Source organism: Branchiostoma lanceolatum, chromosome 5 (genome assembly GCF_035083965.1).
Source record: "Branchiostoma lanceolatum isolate klBraLanc5 chromosome 5, klBraLanc5.hap2, whole genome shotgun sequence".
NCBI lineage: Eukaryota > Metazoa > Chordata > Leptocardii > Amphioxiformes > Branchiostomatidae > Branchiostoma > Branchiostoma lanceolatum.
The window spans coordinates 10,450,447-10,466,198 of record NC_089726.1 but is presented as its reverse complement, the minus strand read 5'-3'; the positions used below and the strand labels follow the sequence as shown (position 1 = coordinate 10,466,198).

General features: G+C 44.5%; 1 protein-coding gene across 2 annotated transcripts; it reads right to left on the bottom strand.

Annotated features, from left to right (window-relative positions):
- Nucleotides 1–2,066: 2,066 nt before the first annotated feature.
- On the bottom strand, nt 2,067–15,008 carry LOC136435003 (spondin-1-like). 2 transcript variants are annotated; one of them, XM_066428166.1, is made up of 8 exons: nt 14,555–15,008; nt 9,160–9,371; nt 6,515–7,213; nt 6,219–6,332; nt 5,843–6,041; nt 5,151–5,402; nt 3,267–3,364; nt 2,067–2,730 (listed from the first exon to the last, which is right to left on the bottom strand). In XM_066428166.1, the coding sequence occupies exons 1-8, from the start codon at nt 14,805–14,807 to the stop codon at nt 2,572–2,574; spliced, it is 1,986 nt and encodes a 661-aa protein (XP_066284263.1). In that variant the 5' UTR covers nt 14,808–15,008; the 3' UTR covers nt 2,067–2,571. The 2 variants fall into 2 exon arrangements, with proteins under 2 accessions (XP_066284263.1, XP_066284264.1); XM_066428167.1 differs by having other exon boundaries at nt 5,888–6,041; nt 14,555–14,925.
- Between the last annotated feature and the right edge of the window lie 744 nt (nt 15,009–15,752).

The window sequence follows — 15,752 nt, the reverse complement described above, 5'->3', positions numbered from 1 at the left end:
TCATGTACATGTAATAGAATGACGTATAACATAGACTGTTAAAGCATCGGGTATCCAACATGGGAGGGGGGAGGCAAACTTAGTATGGCACGGGTATGTAAAGGACTTATGTATGTAACTGTCTGGTATGCAGAAAATCTGGAATCTTGACAACTCGGTAGAATAGTACTAGTAGAGCAGAAGGCCATCGTGCTTGTGGAGGGGAAGTGGTTTCCACTCAACGTATTCCCTCTGTATGCTACTGCCCCCTCACAGTGGAAAAGCTTTGTCTCCAGTCTGCAATTTGAAAGGTCGTCGATTGCTCAAGGACACTGAATTATTCAATACGACAATATTAGGTTTTAACTCATATATTCAATGAAAACTGATGATCTATTCTTTGGAAACAGTATGAAAAACGATCTTAACAACTGGGATGAATAAGTACGTATACTGTATAAAGTTGTTTAGTCAAAATCTTTTGTTTTGTCCGTCTCAAAGGACGGAATATTGATAATCAGCTGCTTTTGAAAGCCGGAGCATGTCTTGTTAGCCAGCTGAGACCGGATCTGGAAAGTCTGTCCCCGAACAAAAACATCTTTCTTATCCCCCGAACAGCAGCGATTTCGTTCTCCCTTTCATCGGGAAGTTTTAAAGGAAAGTTGGAAGTGGTGAGGTGGACAGGGGTCACGGGCAGTCCCCTCTGTGCACCCAACGAACCATGCCGTCTACCTAAGCGTTCCTTCCGGTCCTTCTACCACAAGGAACTTCCCGCCACGGGAAATCAGCAACTGTGAAATTTAGAAGACGGATCATGTCGACCGTTTCCCTCAAAATCGTCTGATAGACAGAATACATATTGTACCCTTCTTCAACATGTTCCACCAAAATGCCTTTTTGGACGGAAATGTATATACGCCAACGGCATCACATGGTGATCACTAGATAAACATTGGGGCCTTTTAAATTTGAGTTTAGCAGCGACCAAGACGTCACTGCATTCCTATAAAAAGCCATATTGTGCTGATGTCAATCTTAATCTAATACAACGAAATCCTTGTTACTCCAGGCTATTGGAAGGTTGAAAGGAGCTTCAATTTTCCATCCAGCCAGCCAGTACAAAAAAGCTTATGGCACCCGTCGAGTGTTAAGGGTTAAACCGCGACTTTTGAGTTAGACATTACCTCATATTTGATGATGAAACTCAGGAAACGGGCCCTACTTTCTCCATGAGAAGGCATGAGATAACCTTCTATTCCCATAGATGTTTGTTTGAACTTTTCTCTAAACGGGTGCTTGGCAGTACAAGATACGTGCTATCATCATCAACATACATATTAGAGCCAAATGGTCACCGGGGTCGGAAATTCCAACCAATTGTCTTATCTAGCTCTTCTACGTTTGTCTAGAGTCCAAACCGCATATACAAACTGCACACATTTCAGTCGGTATGCTTTGATTAGGAAATTATTCCATAGCCCGAAGCGTGTTGCTGGTTGCTACTCTAGCCTCCTCCCACCACGATATTACCACCACCCATGATCACACATCTGCAGACACACTTCAATTCCCGTGCTCCAGGTGGTGCGTTAGGAGAAAGCCCTCTCTGTTCTTCCCCATGTAGCACATATTGAACTCAGATGGCTACAGCCAACCCAGCACTTTGCCAAAGGGCCACAACAGAGTGACGGGCCGGGCTTTCCTCAAACACACGACCACATCTCTAGGGTTGGGTTTCCTCTTCCAACTTGGCGGATGATAATGCTTTAACTAGGTTATAGGTTCGGTAGCGTCACAGATGGACAAATGAAAGCCAGACTTCCAAAACTAAAAACGACAAGAAAATATGGGTGCACTTTATGGGTACATTTTTTCTTTGCCTTTCTGTTTCTTATTTTTCACATTTCTTGCCTTTCCCTTCTTCTCTCTGTCTGTACCTTTCTTCGTCCTTTCATTTCGAATTCTCTTTTGTTTCTTCCCTATAAAACAGCTGATTTAACATTTGTGGAATTCAACATGCCCTGAAGCACACGGGGAAAGTTCATTACGTTAAATTCCATAAACAATGAAATAAAGAGCCGACGCAGTGCATTGAGAATGAGATATAATAGAATATCTTACAGCTCTTCACTTAAAAGCATATCATACAACTTTTGCTGTTAGTGTAATATAATACTTTATATGATGGGCCTAGTATGGCAATCTCTGTCAAAATATAGACTTGCGATACATCTGACGAAATCCAATCTGTTAGGAGGAATATCCTCATTTACAAATCAACAAACACAATTTTGAACAGCGACATTTTATGAAGCTAGCGTGCTTTTTCAGCAGGACTCTGTCATTCTAAACATGATGATCTTTAAATAAGCCAGAAATATCCCTCAGCATGTGTTGTACATCATGTTGTCACACCTGCCAAAATAAATACATACATTCGGTACCTCTCCAGCTCCACTTGTGGAGCACACTACTTCGAATTCCGAGGACGAATGACTTGAACCCATCCTTATTCAAACAACACATGTGTTATACAAAAATAATTCATATAAACAGCATGGCTCTATGGTGATCTATGGTGCTGTGTGTAAACTACGGTTCCTGTCCGAATTTACGTTTGTAGGGTATGAAGCGGTAGTTGTATCTTGAGTTACAGTCGAACAGACACATCTCGACCCCCGGGCACGGGTCGTTTATACAGATCCCCTCCCTCAGCAGAGCGGGGCACGGCTCGCCGCCGTTCTCCGGAGCCTGGAAACGACATATCACGGTTAAATCATCACGGTGAAAACGTTCATCGGGAGATGACTTGGGTGAACACCATATCACATTTCAGGGAGAATTCTTTCTGCAAACTTTGTAAGTGCAGACAATGGTAGTACTAGTGGTTTACTGAAGTTTGATGATCTGACATTGATATTACTCGCGTATCCGGTAAAACGGCCAAATGATTAAATCTTCTAGCTCAATACTTAGCTATAGGTTTGAAAAAGTTTTCTCCAAGGCACACCATGGTGCACACCATGGCGTACCCTAGCCTAGGGACTAGCAGTGTATTCAAGATGTCACTTGCTTGAACATGGAATTGAATGTGTGCACACCCTACCAGAAATACTTTAAAACTTAGGATAGCTTGTGACCTAGAAGCGGGGACATGTACATCCTTTTCATTGTATGGTGAATGAAGTCACAAGAATTGCAGCTACTAGACACACGACTTTTTCTTCCATGCGTGTTCCTGTGGCACCTGCGTGTGGTACATGTCGTGCAGGACGTGTGGTACTGACCTGTGTGACCCAGCGTGTCGCCCGTTTGATGCCCAGCCCGCAGGTGGTGGAACACTGGCCCCACGGAGACCAGGTAGACACCGCGCAGTTCACAGGCACTACGGCGGGACAACAGAAGAAGGGTTCAAGTTTAATCAAAAACAGCCTGAAAATCTTGACCAGTACCAATCTTCAAGAAAAAAGAAAATCTGTATCTCATTAATCTTTGTCTTAATTACTTCTAACAACAAAATCTATACGATGGATCATTCGTAGTGGAATTTAATCAAGTTTTATCCTTCATTTCTCTAAGGTGTAACGTTATCATATATACAGAGATACTATGCAAATGTTTCCCTGCGAACTTTCAACACCTACAAATCATGTACGGTCCTTATGGGGCAAAAATATGCCTGTCACGTATAAGGTACGAATTTTGCGATAGACATACATCGTAGTATCCAACAGAATATTCTTTCAGTGCAGTCCACTTCAATCTGGACGATTCGAACTTGACCTTGAATCATAGGCTATAGCTAGACTTCCCTTCAGTAAGTAGCCTACTAAAGTATCGTTCTTTTCAGCGTCCTTGGAGTTTCTGACATTTTCCGTTTCCCGCTGACTGAGCATTGGAATGGCGGCCCGGAGTTTGACATGGCCTCCATTGATCCCCATGGGTAACAGCACGTAAAGGCGAACCACGCACCTCTCTCTGCGTGTTAACGTTAACCCTGAGCCTTTCCGCGCAGATTCTTGTGTTTCACTTATTTTTTTGGGCCCTGTTGCTTTCACGGTGTTCGTCGTCGTGGTTGTGGAGAAACGGCTGAAGATGAAGGGCCATGACGACGGACAACAATTCGGAATTCTTGGGATAACCCAGAATTTAGGTGCGAGGTGAATAACCTTGACGTCATTTCTACTCTATGCCAAACATGAGTCAAAGTTGGAGTTTGATCACAACAACAGTTGAAGTTCGATTATCACAACGGACGAAAACTTCTTGGCTCGAGATTAACAGAAACCATTCCATTCAAAGGCTCGCAACATATTCAATCAAAATAGACCTAAATCAAGTTCAGATGTTCGTGCATCATGGATATTAACACATCAAATATAGGCTGCTGCTAACTAGCAGAAAAGGCCTTTTCAAAGATTTTCGTTGGCAATGACAATAACTGTCGACAGGGAATTGTTTCAACAGGGAACAGTGAAAGTGTCATCTACGATGTATGGTTCATTTCCGAACTTAGTGTGACGCACTGTTTTGGCCTTGAACATGTTTCCTACGGGGTCTACTTGGGCCCGAGATTGGCACTTTGCGTGGGTGTTTTCTATTCATTATAAGATGCAATGAAAGCAAGCAAAAAAACCTGATAGTCACGCCTGTGGGGTCGTTATTGTTTCGGAGGTCGGAGGGTGCTGGGCGAGACGAAACGATTTACGACATTAGGATCCTGCAATGTCACATTGGTGAAATATGTGCAACGGCGCCTTAGGGGAACCTAAACTCACGCTCTCTGTTTTGTAGTTTAAAACTGAAAACAAAATTTATAATAACTTTAATCTTAGATAACACTACATGTGGTATAATCTCTGTGTCAATCCGGTCATTCGAGTGGCTAGGTGCATCATGAGCGAAGCTGACATTCACATTCTACCACATCTAGCCTCGATCGAAATGTAAGCCTGAATCTGTTCAATCAAGAAGGTGATAGTTATAGTTATGTAAATATCAGTGTATTATTTTCTATATGTGTACCTAGGGCCTCCCAGGACCCTGAAAATCAGTGCCAAGCCACTGAGGGAGCTACCTAGTAAAAGAATACAGAAATAGATAAAAATAAATAAATAGTTTTGCAATTCTCTTATTCTACTGACAGATACTGTACAAGAAGTAATCCTTACTGTCTGATCTTTCCACCTTGTCTCCTAACGCACCGTCCCCTGACTTTAATATGAAGGGTGGATACAGTTCCTCCTCAAGACTGGAGAACTTGGGAACGTTCTCCTTGCCCTTGGACCCCACGTGGAAGTCTCCTTTCTTGTCTGCGGAGGGATGTCCGGAGGGAAGGCGGACAGGGAGAGGAATGGGCCGGTTGTCGGGCGCGGCGTCCCTCTGTCCGTCCGCCTGGGGAGTCAACCCTGACCCGGTATCAGCTGGGGATCAGGAAGGACACAGACAAATTACAACTTGAACTTAACATCTACAACTTCAGACAAGATTTCACACTGTCTGTGGGTCTCTGTGCCACAATGAAATCACTGTTTCAATTCTCGACCAAGTTTGGGTAACACAAGCTTCCTTGTGTGGAAAAAGTACCTGCCAGACCATGCACATTTCATAATCAGTTGGTTCAGGTTTGGTGGTGGCTTTGGTGTGGTTGTGGTATTAAGTGTAAAAATGACATTTAATGTTGCATGCACGTATCTGTGGGAAAACGCCTTATGCATAACAGCAATTTCTTGCCTATTACATATAGTTTTCCTCATCATTTTCCTTCTTTACATTTCTTCATGTATCTTCGTTCCTATATCTCCGTCCTTCATTCCTTTCTTTCGACTAAAATAAGACAGAAGAAACATGAAAGCCCACTCACTGACTTCGACGCTATTGTGTTTCGGTTCCAGAATAAAATCATCACCGTCAAATCCTGTTCTGTGCCTGTGTCTGTCCTCTGCCTGTTCCTCTGCAGACGAGATGAAGGCGTATTTAGGATCCTCGTCATCCTTCTTCGTCGGGATGAGATCCTCTTTCGTCAACTCTGAAGGTATCGTGTGTTTTGTTGTTTCTTCTTCCTGGGTAAGTGAACGTTTAAGGGTAAGCAATGAAAAGTGATAGTGAAATTCAGACGCAGAGCAAAGAATTAATTCATTATCATTAAATCAATACAAAACGGGACCCCTAATAAGAAGGTTGACATTTTTACTGACATCTGAATGAGATGTTAAAATGGAAACGATAGCATAGCATACCTTTATTTCACCTCGCCACGTTCTCATATCAACACCCACATCAACAACCATGGGGTAGTACTCGTCTTCCGGTGTTGTCGTTGTTGTCATTGGTGCAGCTGTTGTTAATGGTTCCTTAAACAATAGATTAGGTTGAAATGCCATAGATTGAACACATTATATTGACATCTAAGCTAAATGTCTCTTCTACATTATTATGGAACGTTAAAAATTGCCTATTTCTACTGTACAGTCGGCAAAGTGTTACAATGTTTCTCTTTTGTTTAATACAGTAATTTCTCGTGTTCAAAACTTACCAATGTGGTTGTGGGACCCCATGTCGTTTCGAGCTCCGTTGTTTCCACTATAGTGGTCATCTGCGTGGTCGTAGTGACTTCTCCTGTGGTCATATCTGGTGTCGTTAGTTCAAGCGTCGTCATTTCCTGCGTTGTCGTCACTTCCGGCGTTGTGGTAATCTCCGGAGTGGTCCTTTCTGTCGTTGTAGTCGGTGGCAACGTAGTTGTTGCCATGGTGGTTGTGGTTGGTGGGAGGGTGGTTGTGGTTGGTGGAAGAGTGGTTGTGGTTGGCGGAATGGTGGTCGTGGTTGGTGGGAGTGTGGTTGTGGTTGGCGGGAGTGTTGTAGTGGTTGGCGGCAGTGTTGTCGTTGCCATGGTAGTGGTGGTTGTAGGCGGGAGAGTGGTTGGTTCAGGAGTGGTGGGGTCGGGGGTTAACTTGATGAAAACGGCTTCCCCGATGCGAGGAAGACGCGGTCTTCTCCGGTAGTAGAAGGAGGAGGCAGGGTGGTTGGGAAACTTGGACGTGATCATGGAAATCCTGTGCTGGCGTTTCTCGGCGAAGCTCGGGGAGCTGAATGTGAGCCCGCCGTCTGTCCCCGCGTCCCAGGGGTCCAGGTCCACGTGAACCTCGTCCTTCCAACGGCCGTCCTCGCACAGGTTTAAACTGCTCACCCCTGTGAACCAATCAGGACTCGGCACCAGCCGCACCATAAAGGACACCTGCAGGAAGAAAAAAATACCGAAACTAATTATTAAACCAACTCGATTATAACTGTTACGCTATATCAAAATGTATGCTAGCCCTTATTGTATTGTATCATTAATTAGGATGTTAAGTTTTAATCTATACTTCTACTTTGTATTATGTTTACGAATTCTTGCCATACTTTATACCATGTACAATTGTCGTGCAATAACGGTTCTTCTATAACGTTACGTCATACGAAAATGAGAGAATTACTGAAGCTTGTACAACGGAATGTGGGACTTGGGTCTTCAACGACCTAGAGGGTTGATTTCTGACTTTGTGGGCTACGAATATAAATGATGTTAGTCGAAGAAACCTATCACCAGCTGATAAAGATATTGATGCTGCAGACAGGTCACGACATATTTATGTGTTAGATTCAACCCTACATCTTTTTATCAGCAGTCCAGACAGGTTAATTGCCAAACATTATAGAATATCTGACAATCGTAGACAGTGTTGGATACTTGAATCCCTACATTCCCCTTACTCTGAGCACGAGCGACAACTGGATTGCTGAGTCGGCATGCATATAAGAGGGTTATGTGTTCCCATTTGTTACTTGATACCCGAGCGGAAGCACCAGGCAATGTTGATAGACTGTTGGGTTCGCTGGCCGCTAATCTTTATGCTAGCTACGACAACACTTCCTCGATTCCGTGAATTTCCGTCCCACTGTTTACTGACGCTACAAACACGTACATGTGTTTCCGCGGCACGACACGTGAACCGAGCAATGATAGAGTGTGTCGGAGTGTGTCACAGACTAAAGATGTACACGGACTAAAGATGTACAAGAACGGAGATGTGCATTTCTGATAAGCACTCCCCCATGCCTCATTTCTAGCGCCCAACCTCTTTACGGACCGTTTCTTGCATCATATCATCATCATAAGGCTTTGGGGAGGGGGAGTGGTGGTAGTTCCGATCCTGCGGCGTAATGCCAGGCTCCTTTTGTAATACTGGTATACGAATCTGTATCTGTATAATGTACTAGTATTGTATCTATATCTACATAGCCAGTATAAGATATAACAGCCCTTCGGCGCAGCTGGTTATGAACGACCCGTCACACCTAACCTTTGCACATCTAACGTTAACTGTAGGCGCTGGTTAAAGCTATCTAATGCGGATACGCCAAGGATAATGAGGATGCGCCTAGGGCCCTTTGGCAGTAAAGACTCTTAGGACGTCAGCAAACCCTGCTGCTGACAGGCAGGTGCAAGCTGGGGTGATTTCTAAAGATATCTCTGGACTTCCTTATTTCATCCCAGAAACACCGAGGAAGACGTTCACGTCAGCAAGATCGAGAGTGTTTGTCCGTCACCGATCCCTCCTTAGTGTTTACAAGCCCCTATCAGTACCAATACACCATATGGCGCTTTGGGAGTACGACAAGTGTTGAACAAACACGCTGTACACAAATACTGGCAACAGTCCTAATAGTTTATACAAGTTTACCCATGCTAACAATGGGCCAGGCGCCAGCAGTAGGGCATAGCTCAACGGTTTTCTTTCACCCTGCCATTACAAGATAACACAGCATTTCCTGCAAACATCATATTTCGCAGACCTTAGCAAGAAGAGTCCACAACCAAACATTAGTCTAGACGATGACGGTGCAAAGTACGGTAAATAATTACATTCCAAGTTTCTAGCTCTGTTATAGAGAGAGCAAAGGGTGCCAAACGTATAGATAACAGATTCTACCAGGCCAGATAGTGTAAAACTATGGGCTGTTTTTGGGCTTGGTTGAAGTCATACATGATGAATAATGTATCTTATCAAGATTGCCGAGGGCTTTAACCAAGCTATGCTCTCCTGAAAATTATAACTTTTCACTTTCACGCCCTCCTAAGCGAACATGCTTCATTTTGCTACTTCAGTAAGCTCCGTCGGTCAGATTTTGTCTACTTACCATTGGGTAATTGCCATTCACTGTGATGTTGGCCGCCGTGCTGCCCACCCCCCTCCCCACTGCTGCTGCCAGGAACTGAGACGCCACGTCGTCTATGAACTTCCCTTCGTTCAGGATCCACACCGTCTTGCCCTCCTCTGCGAACAGACGGACCCCAGGTGTGGCGAGTTGTCCCTTGGACCACATGGTGTGCACGCCATTGTGAACCCGACCTAGTAAAACAAAAGGTAACGTTACATATTTGAAAGGAGGAGTGGTCCGATCGCTGACATTCTTGATAAAGACGAATAAAGTCGAAACCGGTCGAATTCCGTCTCAGCGCTGTCATTATCCCAGAGCTACGAATGATGTTACATCTTAAATAGTAGTATCATGTTTGTCATCTCTTTTCTATTTCTGCAGCGAATACTGGATCTTTGACCCATGGATGATGGAGAGAAGTACATGTAATGAAAGGGGCAATTAAAAAAAATCTTTCTCACAAAACTTTGTTGACAACTTAACATGTATGTAGTTCGATTAACAAAACTAGACCCATAGGCGTGACAACTCATTATGAAAAGAAATAAACCATGTCGACCACACAGCCCTATTTCTGTAATGTCTAGACCTCAAACCGTTCTCATCCTTGTTACAATCTAGCCCAGGGTCTCAGAGCCTTTCATTTCAAATTTCGCACACCAGACAACCCTATGGTTTAGACTTTACTCAAAATACCTTTGTATTTCCTTTTCATTTCCATTACACGTACTCCACATAACTCTTAATCTTTTAATCTCTTTGACAGCCCCCTCAATTAAAGCGTTTTGCGGTCTTCCGCTTCCTTCAACCCCGCTCTGCTTCAGACCTATCAATCAAAATACATCTTTTCCGTGGGTACACGTACAAAACCATAGATTACAACAACACATTTTCATGGTGTACCCCGGTGAAAGTTACACTAAACGGAAACTAAACCGATTTCAGTTTGGTTGGACCAAGGAGGTCTTATTTTAACCTCCTTGGTTGGACAATGATCAGTGGGTTACCAGAAACTGTCGGTATGAATTACAAATCTAGTTGTCGCACTTACGATAAACTGTCCGAAAAAGACAGACGAAAGACACAACTGCAAGTATATATAACCCTCCTTCCAAATAACGTCGGACAGAATTTTCCTTAATCTTTAAGAATGCCAGTAGTTTTTTTTAAACCTACGCCCATCTGTATCATCAATCCTACAGGCGCAGGCAAACCTTCTTCTCATCATCTGTTCGTCGCGTGCAGAGAAAAAACAACAAAGCTTGGCCTTGTTGTCCACAATGGGGCCTGCTCCGATTCTGCTGCCAACCTTTACCCCGGGCGACCGTTCCTTCTGGGCCACGGTCAGGGGGTCGGGTCGGTGACCCCGAATCCGCGGCGTCTGGGTGACTTAGGCTTAGTTTACATTACGTTTTTCGCGTCAGCTGTGAAATTTCCCGCTGTCGGGAGGCCGCTGTCGCGACGTCTCTAGACACACCGCTCGGAAATCTGACAGACACCTGCGGTGCTTGCATTTCGCCATCTTGTAGAAAGTATCGGGCGTAAGCATAACAAAAGCAAGAAACAAAATTGTATGATTGTACAACGGTAGACGGCGTCTCCCCGCCCGTATTAAACTACAATGCAAAGCCTTGTTTATGTGTAGATATTCCATGCTCATCACTCGTAAATGTGGGGAGGGGGGCACAAGTACGATAAATATATCCGCGGGGAAATGAATGCACGGCACAAAAGTCGCCGCGGATCCCGCGAATCTCTCTCTCTATATATATACCGGGGATCTAAGTAGACTTACAGTATGCTAATCAACGCGTGCTTTATGCTAATCGCCGAAACCCTGACTCCCGCTGACGCGAGCCCGACGTATTCTCTTTAGACGGAGTTTGAAGTTGACAGGGACTCCCGCTGTGCTGACGGGCGACGGCTTCGAAGCTGACGGGAGAAAATTTGTTGACAGCGGGACTACGTCGACGGGAATTGTCTTTACACGGGGTTCCCGCTGTCGCCAGTGGCGCTGACACCAGTGGCGCTGACGGCAAAAGTATAATGTAAAGAGAGCCTACTGGTAATCTCTTGTCTAGGGTAATCGGTGCGAACGGAGAGGGGCGAAGCTACGACCTGTGCTCTGTACGCTTTTGTACACGTGCCAGGCACTGCGGAGACCTGGCAGACTATTCTTCCAGTTCTATGTGGGACACGCCAAATCGGATCAAGGTTTTTCTTGGCACGAATATGTAATAAGTGGATACAAAGTATGGTTAACATTACAGTGGGATCGAAAACATTGTGGTTATACAATCCAACCCCTTCACCCTAAAGTCCCACACGGAATTGTGAAGAGGGTTTCGTTGCTGATCATGAATTGAAGACCAAGCAGATTCGACGCTAATGTCCGTTTTACACGTGCCAAACTTCTGTATTTGGCGATTAAAACGCGTTTCAAGAAACTTTTCAAAGGAGTTGCGAAAGATAGCTATACTTTCACAAGTTTCTTCTTACATGAAATGTGTCAAGAAGAGACGGAGTCGTTTTTGTTATAGATCTAATCGCGGTAACGGATGAAAAGCCACAATTACAGCTTTAATTGAGTCCGGGCAATGAGGTATACATAAGTACATGTACAAGTAGGAAATATTGCCATTGATAAACTGATACTAATTAATGTTTTGTCGATTTGGTCTCAACTATGTGTCAAGTCCGTGATCTCTTTTTATTCGGCAAACAGTAAATTCACTGCCTTTGAACTTGTCGCTTAACAAACCACTTTTATGAGGGCATACAGCCAACCAGATGGCCAGACTGGCAGAAGATCGCCAGCAGTGGAGAACCTTTACTGAACGCTCTGCTGTCCCTACGGCTGACCAACTCACTAAGCTATGGGAGAGAGTGAGTGAGTGAGTGAAGGGTAGCATTGATATGTCACTAAAGTATTAAAGTAAATATGTCCACAAACTGCAGTACAAGCAACTTTCATAGCTAGGCTACTTCTCTTTGCTTTCTTAGATCCTGTAATCTGTGAATGGTTTATTATATCTCTTCTGTCGTCGGTGTGGCACTTACTAGTAGGACAACAATGAGTAGAACACAAATACGACAAGATGACGTAATCCTTTAAACGCAATTCTACCAACAAAAGATAAATCCAAAGAAAACAGAGTCAAGTAGTGCTCAATCTGTAAATACCGGCCTGTCATTAGATAATGAGTCCTTCTGGTGCTCATGGCTTGCGGATCTAACAAGAGCGGAAGCAGTGTTTATCTGAAGAGCAAATCTTTGTTTTTGCAATTAGCGATCTCCGCGAGCGCCCTGAGGGACCGGACGGTATTCGTGCCACGTGCCGAGCCGGTGGGAACTTCCGATCCTCCAGGAGATTAGCTGGAAGGAAGCAAGGGGTTCTTGCTATCAACTTCTGACAGATGAGTAACTTCAGTAAGCATGAAATTAAATGTTTAAAGTCTAATCCTCGTAAAAACATGAGTTTTCTGGCGTAGGTAAGCCGCTAATCAGTTAAAATAAATGAGGGAGTCAGGACCTCTTTCAATTCACCGTCCCTCCTTTCTCGTCGCACGATACTTTTCACCTGACCCGGGCTAGCCTCTACCATGCTCCATAGGCGCTGGAAAAATAGTCGTAAACTGTAACTTCTTTAGAGGACCAACTCCTTTGGCATGTTATCCGTCTATTTGGCCAATTTCTACTATTTTTCCGGCGCCCTATGGAGCCTGGTAGAGGCTAGACCCAGACACCGTATGACGCGGTGCACCACGGTGGCCATGGTAAACCACATAGAGATAAGGATTTTCAACCATTTCATCATTTTTTTACCTTCAAGCTGCTCTGCCTTGTCCATATTATTTCTTTAACGAAACCTGAACTAGTGGTGTGGACGAGGGGGGACATACCATCAAACGCCCTCCTTAGCACCTACCGTACACAAAATGGAAGGGATAGATCCAATATCACTGTTAGATGGATCCCTATAGACAAATCAATCTCTTCTCACGGTACTCCCGTATCCCACTGTGCCCCTATCCCGTGTCATGTACTGTAATGAACTGGACGGGCGCTTCGACCTTTACTAACAACTACATCTGCACAGCCACCGACCCCGACCTCTCAAATTTGTCTGCTTCGTGACTCCAGCGACCATACAGATGGAATAAGAGAGAAAGTCTCGCACCGGGGAGGGCTGAGGTGTGGGGTCAGCGGCCGGCTAAACATTGAGGGGCACTTCTACAGGCGGTGTGAGATGACATACACACAGTGAGCTTCTTCTAAAGGTTAACCAATTAGACACAGAATGAAGCGAGAAGTCATCATCTTGATATATATGTACTAATTGCGCCCTTTAGCTAAGTTGTCACGTTTCTCTACAGCTGTGCTACAGTGTGTGTTCTTTGTAAACTATCTCTTACTTTATCCTTTATCTAGTCACAGTGATCATCGGGATATATGTGTCTTAAGCTGCGCTGCAAGGCTAAGTTGTCACGTTTTGTAAACAAATCCTCTTCTTTGTAGCTGTTTTATAGTGCGTGCTCTTTGTAAGCTAACACCTACTCTATCCGGGCACACTTGACAATCGTCGTCAGCGGTTTCAGTGCTTTATTTTGACGAGAGGGATTATAAACGAGAGATAAGGTAGGTGTTAGATGGAAGATTCGAACAGCTGAACTTGGCAGTGAGCCCTGTACAAACGACGTGCACACTGAGGAAGCCGTAAGTTTGGGTTTCAACCTTGGGGTTGTTTACTCGACTGCACGTAATCCACATATTTGTAGTCCCTAGGATAGCGCAAATCATAGCAATGCCGCCCCCTCAGTGTACGCTACCTAACCCCAAGCAATTGGTGATGGAAGATCTTAGTTACCACCACAAATAATAGGGGGAACTTCTGTCGACGTTTGACGGGTAGCTGAGACAGTGTAGGATGTAGTTAGCGTGCAAACCAACCGCTGTGCCAGAGACAACAAACAAAAAGATTGTTTGAAACAGCGACTGTTGACCGTCGCCGTTTTCACTCCAGTGGTACGTTTGTTTTGGTCGGTCCGCACGGAAGTTCAAACAAATACACACCCCGCAAAATTATTCACGAGTTGTGCGAAAAAGATATCGGCAACATCACAACAAAGAGGTGAACAATAAATTAAGTCTTCACACTTCTTATTTAAAGCACCCATTGTTCCTTGTTGTATTTGCAGCACTTGTGCGTTGTATCTACGATGGTAAAAGTTTAGTTTGGCATCTTGATCGCATTAAACCAGTGTACAAACACGGCTTTCTGTTATCTCCAGACGCTGCTACCAGAATACCCGTCACCAATACCGTAAGAGGACATGTGTGAGTGAGAGTGTGTGTGCGGCTTTGGGAGACTTACCGACCAGAGTGGACCACTGTGCTGGCGGCCTGCGCCGCGGGTACTGCTTGGGGAACTGAGCCTTGGTCCATTCGCCCTTGAACACCACGGAATATACGGGATTCCCCCGGGCCGCGCATCCCGCCGAGTACTGTCGGATCGTAGCCGCTTCAACCCCGCAGTCCAACAATGCACACAGCGCTAGAACCAACGTCCCCAGTCTCCACATCATCACAGCTGAGGCCGTGTCTTGTGATATTCTTGTCAGCCACATGCCGAAAACGTCCTAGTTACAGCAGTAGAGCCAGCTACCGGAAAGAACCTGGTGCATCTGGGCGCGCTGAAGAGACGTCTGGGGAACCTACCATCCATGGCATGATGAAGGGGTGTGACGATTTATAGGACAATGATGTATTTTCAAAGGTTGTACCCCAGGGCTTCTTCAAATATTCCGAATAACTTTTTATTTCCTAACCAGATGAACATAATCTATTACGTAAATAATTTGATAATGGTTTCTAACCTAAGGTCAATTCGACAGTGACATTTATCAAGGAGGTCTTATCTTAACCTCGAGCTCTTTGCATTTATCAATGGCGGAGAACATGTTTTGTAGTTATTTCATTGCTAGTTATTCAAGTAAGTGAACTGCGACGAAATAATGTAGTCTTTCACCAAAACATGGAACATATGGTTATCTTATTTCACAAACCCCGTACGCCCCTATTAGATAGATAGTTTCTTCCGCAGCATGAATAGGCCACCTGCCTGACATTGCAGATTTGGCAGTTCCAAAGTACAGAAACTGTGGGGGCCTCTGATTGGCACGCATTTTACTCTGTGTGAAGTCCTAGTGAACTTCTACAAGGGACAACATTCTGGCACGCAACCAACTTCTTAAAGACCAAGGCCTCGCCAAGAGAGAGGCTGCAACCGCAAATGAGGGGAACATGGTGTCAACAGCCGGGCTGTGAAATACGTTCTGTTTGTCTTGTTGGCTCAATCGTCCTTCGCAACAATGCTGATAATACAAACACTTAAAAGGTGACAATGACAAACAGGTAATATAAACAATAGACGCTCTTCCTTTGTTGTTATTAGTGTTAGGACCGGGATGTGTATTGGGTCTACAGTTTCCAGACAAATCGTCCAAATTTCTAGACTGGCAAACTGACCTTTAAAATCACTCAAACCACTGTTAAACCATTTTACTCTGCAG